Source organism: Tetrao urogallus (assembly GCF_951394365.1).
Source record: "Tetrao urogallus genome assembly, chromosome: Z".
Lineage (NCBI taxonomy): Eukaryota > Metazoa > Chordata > Aves > Galliformes > Phasianidae > Tetrao > Tetrao urogallus.
The window spans coordinates 48,499,787-48,511,178 of NC_136816.1; the positions used below are offsets into that span (position 1 = coordinate 48,499,787).

General features: G+C 35.3%; 1 protein-coding gene across 2 annotated transcripts in view; it reads left to right on the forward strand.

Moving 5' to 3' along the window:
* RFX3 (regulatory factor X3) overlaps positions 1-10,990 on the forward strand; it is a gene marked incomplete at both ends in the record, with an annotated part of 53,359 nt that extends 42,369 nt beyond the window's left edge. Inside the window, 6 exons of one of the 2 annotated variants that reach the window (XM_079548573.1) lie at positions 2,859-2,956; positions 3,307-3,456; positions 6,274-6,482; positions 7,367-7,520; positions 9,872-9,914; positions 10,716-10,990. In XM_079548573.1, coding sequence (XP_079404699.1) covers positions 2,859-2,956; positions 3,307-3,456; positions 6,274-6,482; positions 7,367-7,520; positions 9,872-9,914; positions 10,716-10,990 — 929 coding nt within the window. The remainder of the gene's footprint in view (positions 1-2,858; positions 2,957-3,306; positions 3,457-6,273; positions 6,483-7,366; positions 7,521-9,871; positions 9,915-10,715) is intronic. The other variant, XM_079548574.1, reaches the window with a different exon arrangement.
* Between the last annotated feature and the right edge of the window lie 402 nt (positions 10,991-11,392).

Below are 11,392 nucleotides of genomic sequence, written 5' to 3' on the forward strand. Positions count from 1 at the left end.
TTGTCTAATATCCTTGGCAATAGACTTGAGTTCTGTGTTGTACTGGCAATGGATCTTTTTTTCTGCACGGTAGACTTTTTGCACCTTCACCTGTGCAGAATGGGCAGAAAAGTTGCCTGGGAGTTTCTGTCATAGGAGAAGAATTTATGTTCAATGTATTTTCACACTGTATTACACAAATTCAAGCAGCCAAAAAGTACTGGAGAGACTGTAAAGCTTTCAGAAAAAGACTTTGTTTGTTTGTTTGTTTTTGAGATTTATATGTTAGAGAGCTTTCAGCTGAGATTCAGACTCTGGATTGTTAGGTTCTCATCCAAATCAAATTTTCTGTCAGTAATTCTGATTGCAAAATTATTTTGTGTATGTCTAGTAACATTTGACTTAATTCAAGCCCTTTACTCTGAAGTGAACTCATTGTATAATTCTTTGAAAAGTTTTTGCTCTGTTATTCTTTCATGATAACATGAAGAAAGCATTGAGGATGCAGGTCCATAAGTTCTTGGCAATGAGTGGATGCATGCTTAAAGATTTAGTATAAGATAAATTCTATATTTAATAAGATATCTGAAAAATTCATTAGAAATTCACCATACAATACTGACGTTTATCTGATATAGTTATAAAGAAGAAATGTTTCTTCAAAACTTAGAATTCTTCCACTTCTTCCTCTACTTTCCTCCTAGTTAAAGACTTTTTAAAAGATGTAACTGAGCTGCATTTCCATATTTATTTTTAAGGGAGATTAACTTTGCAATGGTGAAAGTAATTTCATAATAAATAATTAGGTGAAAAAGAATAGTAAATGAATCAGAAGTGATAAGAGTAATACTTTCTTTAGGTTACTAAATATAATTCATAGGGTATTTCTATTATTCCTTCCACTTTGCATTTTCTTGCTCTGTAGGTAAGAAATAAAAGAAATGAAAACATAGTTAATTAGTAAGAGCAGAGAAAGAATTTACAAAGTATCAGAGGTTTGCAGAATAATGGATAGAACTGAAGAAAAGAGCTTGTTCTCTATGTGAAAACTTCAAGGTTAAACAAACGAACATCTGTTACCATAGAATACTTACCTTACTGAGATACTTTGTAAGACCTAGGCATACAAATGTGTGCTCCATTATGTAGGTTGCTAATATGATTTCTGTGCATTAATAGTAAAAATTCAAAGTAGTGTGAAAACGCTAGAATGAAGTACTTATTTTTAATTAATTGATCTTCTAGTAACAGTTTCCATGAATAAAGGGTTTATCAGTAATTCAAACAGTAAAAAGAGTATTTCTCAAAGACATGTTCTGTCAGCCTTAGTCTACCAGAAAGTATTCTGCTCCATAAACATAACCCAGTCTTTACCTCTACAGTTTCTTCTCACATGTAGCTGAAATCATTTGAAAGTAAATGTAGTTTCTTTTTTCTAGTGTTTTTACTTTTCATTTTTGCACCTGCAGTGATTCTCCATTTTTAGAAAACTGCAGTTTTTATTTTTGTCTCTTTTCCCAGCTGTTTGAGTGGACACTATTAGGTCAGTGAGCAAGTGGTAAGTATTAGAAAGCAAAATTTTTACTACTCAAGAGATAAGATTTTCTTTTTTTCCATGTGCAGTTCCTTGTGTAAAAACTTGATTTCCTCCTTCTTTAATAACTACATGGGTTGATCTGAAAGTTATACCTCCTGATTATTTTCATGGATACTTCAACAGCTACGAAGAGCATAGTAATCTCTACTTGGTAGAGAAAATTTTGAGCTACCAGACACTGTTTTTCATACATAGGCACCACCATTAGCTGTGCGTTTTCACCAACGATGAACAAGAGCTTGCATGTTGCACTCATAAACGTTGGCATGACTGGAACATGGCTTGTCTTTCACTCACTGTCACCACTACTGCAATGTACCACCCACCACCTCACATTGCTCACATCCACTGTTTGGTATCCATAACAGTTCAGCAATTATTAGTGAGTGTCAACGGGTGTAATTTTTTTGCGCAGGGAGGAATTCAGAGGCACACTTCATCCACACTTCCATTTAGACTTCATTTTGTCAAACTGCTTCTCTGCTGCCATCTGTCACACGACAACAACATGGAATGGAATACTGACAGGAAAGATCAGCATCTACTGTTATATCTCCAACGTCTGCCTCTGATGTCATGGGCCGTCATAAAATAAAGGCATTACTTTCAGAGTAGCCCTCGTAAAACTTCCTTTTTGACTATGCTACCGATTGCTGCAAAAGCTTCAATTCCCCTCAAAATCCTTGTCATCCAACCAAGCAATTCTGTGGATGCTATAGTAAAGGAAAAAAGATTTTGCAGCTGCTTGAATAATTACTTTCTGTCAGTGGAATTTAGTCTTACATTTTGCTTGTTGATTATATCCTTATTGGATTTTGTTCTTTAAAGTGGAAATAAGCACCATGACATTGATTCACACTGCTTCAGGTCTATTTGAGGAAACTGCAGTATTCCAGTAACAGGAATTTTACAGAGATTTGCTCTTTAAAATATGTACTTAAAGGAAATGGAAAGCTGAGAGTTTGCGATAGAAATTTTCAGTGTATGGGAAATAACTGCTGCAATTACAGATGTTTTTATACAGAAATGCCCAAAACAATACTGTTTGTCATCAGCTTCTTGAAAGATTAGGTGAGGAAGTTCAAACTGTTCATTAAAGCAAAACTAAATCATTGCATAATCTGAATCTGAATTAGGCGTTTTGAACCCTAGTTTGTTTTTTCTTCCAATAAGTAGAAGGGATGGATCTAAATATTGAGCATAAAAGTACTTAAGATGCAAAACATTTCAAAACAGGTACTTTGCTTTCTTTTCATTCGGTTTTTTCTTCTTTAATGTGCAGGTGCCTTGACCCAAGCCATTCGCAATTTTGCAAAAAGCCTTGAAGGTTGGCTTTCAAATGCCATGAACAATATTCCACAGAGGATGATACAAACCAAGGTAGACAAAACTATTGCAGCTTTATTCTTGCATTTGACAAACCCAGTGTGCAGTAGCATATAAAAGCAGTAGTATTTTAACTTTAATGCTAAATTTCATGTTTAGCATATCATCAAATAATGGAAGAGGAAATAAATCAGTTTTGTCAAAAAAATTAAAAAGAAAAAAGAAAATAGTTTTGACCTGTTACATGAATGTAATTCACATTATGGATCGTTAATACAGAGTATTAAAATGAACATAAACAATGACAGGTGCATTAATCTACAGATAGATTAAGATTTAAGGCAGTAGATTTAAGATTAAGATAAGGTGGTACAAGGTTTTGAAATAAATTAATTTCTTCATAGGTTGCCGCTGTAAGTGCCTTTGCCCAGACTCTGCGAAGATACACATCTCTAAACCACCTGGCTCAAGCAGCTCGTGCTGTTCTTCAAAACACTTCTCAGATCAACCAGATGCTCAATGATCTTAACCGTGTTGATTTTGCCAATGTTCAGGTAAAATTTAGCTTCAAGTAACGAGTTTTGAAAAATAATTTTGTTTCAGGCTGTGGGGTGACCTCATTGCAGCCTATCAATACCTGAAGGGAACCTACACCCAGGAGGGGAGTAAACTCTTCAAAAGGGCTGACAATAGCAGGACTAGGGGAAATGGATCCAAGTTGAAGGAGGGAAGATTTAGGTTGGATGTTAGGGGGAAGTTCTTTACAAGGAGAGTGGTTAGGCCCTGGAACGGGCTGCCCAGGGAGGTTGTGGATGCCCCGTCCGTGGACGTGTTCAAGGCCAGGTTGGACGGGGTCCTGGGCAACCTGATCTAAATGTGTATGTTTGGTGGCCCTGCTAGGCAGGGGGGTTGGAACTACATGATCCTTGAGGTCCCTTCCAACCCGGGTGATTCTGTGATTCTGTGTGATTCTGTGATTCCTCCAAATCCAAAGATTTTGAATTTTTGCATTAGCTGTCATTATTCTTTCAGGAAAAAAACATGATAAAGTTTTAATGATTCATAGGTACACTAACTCAGTTCAAATGTATTTCAGGAAAGTAAGAACTTGGAGCCATTATCTATTTCCAAGTACTTATTCATTTCAAGCACTCAAATTATTCCAAATTCTCTGAAAACATGGAACACATACATTTTTTGAATGGGTATATCATGAGTAATGTCTTCTTAATATCATAAATGATACTGCATAATTCAGTCTCAGGAGCACAACTCCTGAATGTCTCTGAAAACAATTAAACGTGTAATGTTGTTTTTAGTAGAGGCTGTTTCATTTGTTCAAATACAATTACATTAGTATGTTTTATCTAAGTATCTGTGCTTAAGCGTATGAGATTTCCAGACTAGTTATTACATTAATAAAGATTAGAATTGGTTTCTACTTAGCCTTCAAAAAAGGTTTCCCACATGATTCTACACCTTCATTGAAGTGTTGTTTTCCTTTTGCCCAACAAAGTGAAATATTCCAGATGACTGGAAGTTCTCTGTTGGGTTGTTTTTGTGAGGAGATAATTTTACATAAAAAACTCAGTTTGCTAGTGACAGTTTTATTCTTTATATTTTTCTTATATACTTTTTAATGAATATATTTTAACACACACAGATTATACAACAATATGTAAACTATGAATGGTATTGAATGATGAATATTGAATATGAATGGTAGCATTAGAATTTTTAAAAGCTTCTTTACAAGGATCCTATGAAGATCAAGTCATGCTGCCTGACTGCTACAGGGCTAATAAGAACTTCAAGTGTATTTTTTAGGGCATTGTCCAAATACATCTTGAACACTGACATACAGAGTGTATCAACCACATCTCCAGGAAGACTGTTCCAATGTTTTGCCACCTCTTGTGGCACAATTTTTTCCCATCCTGTCCATCCTGTCAGTGATGACCAGTGAACAGAACCTTTCTCACAGAATCACAGAATCACAGAATCACAGAATCACAAGGTTGGAAACGACCTGCAAGATCATCCAGTCCAACCACCCTCCCATTCCTATCAGTGCCACAAGCTACTAAACCATCTCTCGTAGCTCCTCATCCAGGCGCCTCTTGAACACTACCAGGGACGGCGACTCCACCACCTCCCTGGGCAGGCCATTCCAGTGCCTGACCACCCTTTGAGAGAAAAAGTTTCTCCTAATATCCAACCTAAACCTCCTTTCCCTCCTCAAGAAGCTGCAGGGAGAGCTAATGTCCTTTTAGCCTCCTCTTCTCCAGGCTGGGCAATCTGAGTGTCCTCAGTCTCTCCTTATAGGACATGCCCTCCAGCCCTGCTACCAGCTGTGTTGACCCCTCCACGTGCATGCATTCAAGTATTTTAATATTCGCTGATCACTTGTTTTTTTCCACCGCTCTTCCCATTACTGGGAGGACTGCAGAAAACACTACCTGTGATTCTGAATCCTTCAGCTGTCTTCGAAGGACCTTTAAATCTATTCTCATTTACCTCAGACGTATTCTTGAAACATCATTGGATGATGTTTCAAGAATGAAAGAACAGATGTGGGTGGTGTACTTGACCAAGGATGCAAAATGTTAATTATGCTAATAATTTAATGTAGACACAGCCTGCTAATGTTGAGGTGTTAACTTGGCACATGATAGCTAAAGTTTAAGGATAGGGCTTGAGTGAGTCTTCACGTTATCTCTCAGTTTTTTAAGTGTCGCACTAGACTCATTTAATCTTGATTATGCTGATCAAAGTGTTCACTGTTATATGCAAGCATGTTTCTCCATTTCTTTGCAGTTAATTTTGTACATGTGTATATGTGTAACATACACCCAGCAAATAAAGCAATTCTTGTTCATGTACAAAACTTCATTTTATAAGATGGTATAACTCAAGTTATCTTGTTCATACTGGAAGGAGCCTTGCACTTCATTTCTTGTTCATTTTTTTATTACTTTAGACCCACCACTTAACTGGTGTTTCTGATTGGCATGTCAGCAGTCCCAACAAAAACTGACAATTCCCAAATATTTCAGTAGAAAAATCATCAACAGAGAAAGTAAAAGATATCTTCTGAAAACAAATGTGGAAAACTAAAACATACTTGTGTCATTTCCATTGTTCTTCTTTATTTCTGCATATGACAACTGATTCTATGTGTTGTGTTTTCCCCACCCACTTTCTTTGAACAAAATTGTGACAGACATAAAAACAAAAACTAGTTTTTAGTTTGTTCTATAAGCATTTTTTGTCCTTCTCCTCCACAGAATTGTTTAACCTTTAAGAATGAATTGCATTCTATGCTTTGGTTCATATACTGTTAATTCAAGTGCTGCTATTTGCTCTAACAGGAGCAGGCTTCCTGGGTGTGCCAGTGTGATGACAACATGGTTCAGAGGCTAGAAACAGATTTCAAAATGACTCTTCAACAGCAAAGCACTCTGGAGCAGTGGGCTGCCTGGCTTGATAATGTTATGATGCAAGCCTTGAAACCATATGAAGGAAGACCCAGCTTTCCTAAAGCAGCACGGCAATTTCTGTTAAAATGGTCTTTCTACAGGTAGTATTTAATACTTGTAAAACATTTTAACTGTTATGTTACTCGCTGAATTGTTCACTGTAGTGAGGTTGACAGATGCAACATCAAACTGTGAGTCACTAAGTTACCAAAAGTATGTGGGTGGCTTTTTTTCCAGAAAATTGCTATTAACATCAAACTCAGAGACACTTACAACTTGGCAAGGACTTAACTGATACTCTTGCTGTTTGGAAGGCCATATGAATGCAGGTAGAATTTTGTTGTGAGTTAGAAACACAATGTGGAATTGTTGAGTTAAATAACTGTACAATTATTAAGCCACTATTTTTAATTTTATTTACTAATACAGTGTGATATGTGTGATTATTAGCTAAGGTAAACTTTTTTTACAGTATAGAAAGTGGATTAAAGCAAGTTAACATTCCATGTTAGCTGCTTATTGAATCAGTTGTGAGTGTAAAGCTGGTTCTTTGAAAATGATTATGTCAGCTACTTGCTGAAGATACCAGAATTTGTCAATCTAAGACATACACAGAAGTCTTTTTCTAATTTTGTTTAAACTTTGAATTATTAAAATCATGGTAAAACCTTTTTACTGGGAAAATAAAACTAATGCCTAAATGCATTAATCTTGGTGGTTATACAGATAGGAAAGCAAAGGAACAAGGAAAACAAAAAAAATCCAGTTTTTTCTTTTCTAACATGGTGGCCAGCAACATCTTCTGCAAAAAGAGAAAATCAAATAATTGCCTTTTCTGAACACCTCTTTCCGAAGACACCATCAGTCAGACATTGTGCATAATGTTGTTTGTAAGAATATTGGCTTTGAGTTGAAATGTTTGTGTGGATAAGCATTAATGTGACGATGACATATAACACAGATATTTTTTTCCATTTTTGAATAGCTCAATGGTGATTCGAGATCTAACCTTGCGCAGTGCTGCTAGTTTTGGCTCTTTTCATCTGATCCGCTTGCTTTATGATGAATACATGTTTTACTTAGTAGAACATCGTGTTGCTCAGGCCACAGGAGAGACACCTATTGCAGTTATGGGAGAGGTAAGATAATATGTAAGAGACTAGATTTGATAGATTTATGATGAATTTGAGTACATACCTTTACAAATTTTATAAACTTTCACATGAATCTGTAGGATGTTCTACAGTGTAAGAATAGATTGGGTTACGAATATATTAACAGTTTCACATTTGTTTCATTGTTTGACTGTCAGAGTTCTGAAATCACACTGAATTCTAACAACAAATTATTTGCAAACAAGCTTGCTCCTTCTCAGATCTGTGCACAGATTAATGTACCTAAGTTTTGGCACAGTTTGAAAAATGTTCATCTCTTTTTTTTTTTTTTCTTTTTCCTGAGAACAGAGTATTTTATGTAAAAATTAAAAAAAAAAAGGAGGGGGGGAGGTAAGGGGGAAATAGGAAACTGTCATTTACATAGATCTATTTATTTACATGTATTTAAACATATATTTAGAATTGCAGTACAAAAATTATCATAAGTGAGCTGTCTATTCCCAGTGACTTCAGAAAGATGTTATCTATTTGGTTCATTTGGTATTGTTCACATTCATGTACAGTTATACCGAAGAGGTCTGTGACACAGTTTATTTTCATACATTTCAAAATTTATAGGCTTAAAAAACACAAAGAGCCTCAGCTGAGGACTATGGCACCTGCAAGGCGAGGTTTATTTCATCACTCTTTTCTCCAGTAATTCATCTAAACTTCTGAGTGAGATACTGAAGAATGAATACATTTTCATCAAAGAAATGTTCTCCCAAAGTGATGGGAAATTTATGTATTTGAAAATAAAGTAGATGTTTTATGGCACGGCTTTATTACATTTTCACACTTGGGAGTCACTGTGCGATTTTTGTTACTGATAACTTGCAAGTAATTTTGCAGGTTGATTTGACATCAGGTTTCATTCTTCCTTCAAATACACCAACAGTATCATTAAATAGTGTATATAGATAGCAGACTTTCAAGAGAGATCAGACATGTCTCACTGTATTTGTGAAATGATTTCCTGCCACGTGGCATGAGGGTTTAGACAAATTGAATTACAATAGTAATTTAATAGTCTATTTCCTTAGTCTGCCCTATATATGCAGTAAGATACTTAGAAGTATACAGTTATTTCATCTTTGCCTTCTTAACACACATCCTATATTTATGGATCAGTTTTTAGGAGTTGTGTAGTTGTTTATTTGATGTAAACTGAAGGTGGAATCCTGGAAAAAAATTAACAACACTGGCTGGTACAGGAGAGAAGGTGCAAATACTCATTAAATGCACACTTGTTAATGATTTTCTATACTCAGTGACTGTGACTGAAATAAAAAGAGGAAATCTAAAACCAGATTTGTGTCAAACGTCACAGGACAGTGTATGCTAGTCTTGCAACTGAGATTAGCATGTTCATTTTCCTGCCTTCCTTTTCTGCCAGCTTTGGACACTTGTCAGCAAAAGTACTGACAAGTGCTGCAGTTAACTGGATCAAATTCATTCAAATAAAAATGCCCTGTGTTCATAAGTGATTAGTTTTCTTTTCAATCAGTTCTGTCTATTGCATAGCTGTGTGAACACTTCATGCACAAAGCCAAAGTAGCGTAAGGCTAAGGCGAGGACATGACATTATGGTATTGGTGCTCATTGCATTAATGTTCCTTAAGTTACTGTTTTGTCTTACTGTATTTCTGAAAAAGGCTGGTATCATTTGCTGTCAGAACTGTATAATTTAAGTAAAACTCTCCTTTCATTTGGGATTCATTGAGGACATTCTACTCTGCTAATTTCTTTCCTTTAAGAGAGTTAGAGAATTCAGGAAAGGAAAGGAAGGAATGTTATACATCTAGAATATGAACAACATTTTTGCAAATACATCTTTTTAATACAAGTAAATTGGTTACCATTTTGTAAACTTTTCCTCAGCAGTGCATTTCATCTGTCTTCCAGGTAAATCTGCAATGCTATAGCTGCATTTAGAGACACACCTTCATTTTTCTTTTAGCTTCTCTGGGAAATTTTAAAAAGACCTTTTGGATAAAATATTGATAGTTCAAAATATCTGTCACAGTTTCTGACACTCACCATGCAAGTAGCTCACTTCAATTGATAAAGGCCCTGATGATGCTATCTTGAAAAAGAATGATATAAGTTTATAGTTCCCCGTTTTAATTTGTGAAAATTTCTTTAGTGATAACTGTCTTACTAAATACAAGATGGAATGGAAAATGAATTGATGCATGATGGATGTGGCTGCAGTGCAGGCCATGTGTTTGCATGCCAATCTCAAACCTGTGGAGCACAGTCTGGCTCCATCACAGGCATTCTACATACTATTTGCATAAGACTGTGCTCAGTTTTTTCCACTGTTTATTTTGCAGTTTGGTGATTTAAATGCTGTGTCCCCTGGAAATATGGATAAAGGTATGCATTTTAATCTTTCCAGTATATAAGTCAGTGTAGAACTAATGTGTCTCTGAGCAAAATAAGTAGAACTCAGAGCTGTATCATGCTATAAAATGCATATGTTTGTTTTTTAGATACATTGATATGCAGCATATAATAATTACTAGAATATCATAGCTATGTTTTCTAACAACAGTTTATTTTAAAGACTTTTAGCATTAACACAGGAAATGTTCCCAGTTGAGCCTGGTGTTTATTTGTACTTGGTAGTACAAAGAAGCAAACAGCTGTGGGAAGAAAGACAGGAGTAGGCTTATGTATCTTTATCACTGCTAAATGAAGATTTAGCATTGCATAATGCTAACTAATGCATAGTTAGAATTGCATACAGTTGCTACATAGCTTGCCAGAGGAGATGGTGGGAAGAAATGAGTTCCTTACGAGCTCTTCATGCCATATTTTGACATAGATTTTATACTGATTGGTTGTACAATTTGATGTCACATCACAACCTCTTTTCACTCATTTCCCTAATATGTAACAATTCTTCAAAAGGTTTATCAGATCTTGAAGATGAAAGGGATTTTACAATATGAAGTTATTGTTGTTTGTTAGATACTGTTTTTGGGATTGGTAATTTCTTCTCCTTCTTTTATCAATAGTGTCTAACTAGTGTGATCAAAACAATGGGAGTCTATTAATCTATTTGATATAATCATTAGCGTTCTCCATTAAAGTTTTAAGTTTTCAGTTTGTGCTTTATCAGATTGCTAGTCATCCCAATATCTTTGTATTTCAAATATTATTTGCAAAACAAAGGCATTTGTATTATTTTTTTTTTTTTCCTTTATGCAGATGAAGGCAGCGAAATTGAAAGTGAAATAGATGAAGAAATGGATGAAAATGGAGAGCCGCAAGCAAAGAGAGAGAAAACAGAGCTAAACCAAGCATTTCAGGTGGGCTGCATGCAGCCAGTGCTTGAGAGTGGAGTACAGCAGAACCTCCTGAACCCAATTCATAATGAGCACATCGTTGCAACTACTCAGACTATCAGACAGTGCAGTGCTACTGGAAATACATATACTGCAGTCTAATGTGAAACTTCTTCCCTCCCCCCATCATTACATTAGCCCTTTGGGTTTAAGAGGAAAAAAAATAAAAGAGAAAAAAAGTCTGAAAATCGACTGTTGTCACATTTTAAGCTGTACTGAGCATTATTTTATTGGAGTCATTAAATGGTATGGGTGTAAACATTTTGCCAGACCTGTTTAAAAAAGATTTTCTTGTGAACAGGATCGTTTTACATTGGCCACTCAATATGAAGAGTTTTCTTATAATCAAATGCAAAAAAGATTTTTGCAAAGCTTGGTGTTAATGTTTTTGTCCTCTTATAATAATTTAATTTTTTTCATAGTTTTTTTAAAATATTTTAATGTTCATTATTGGTTATGGTGATGATTTCATATACATAGGTTTTTAAATAGATGCACTTCTGT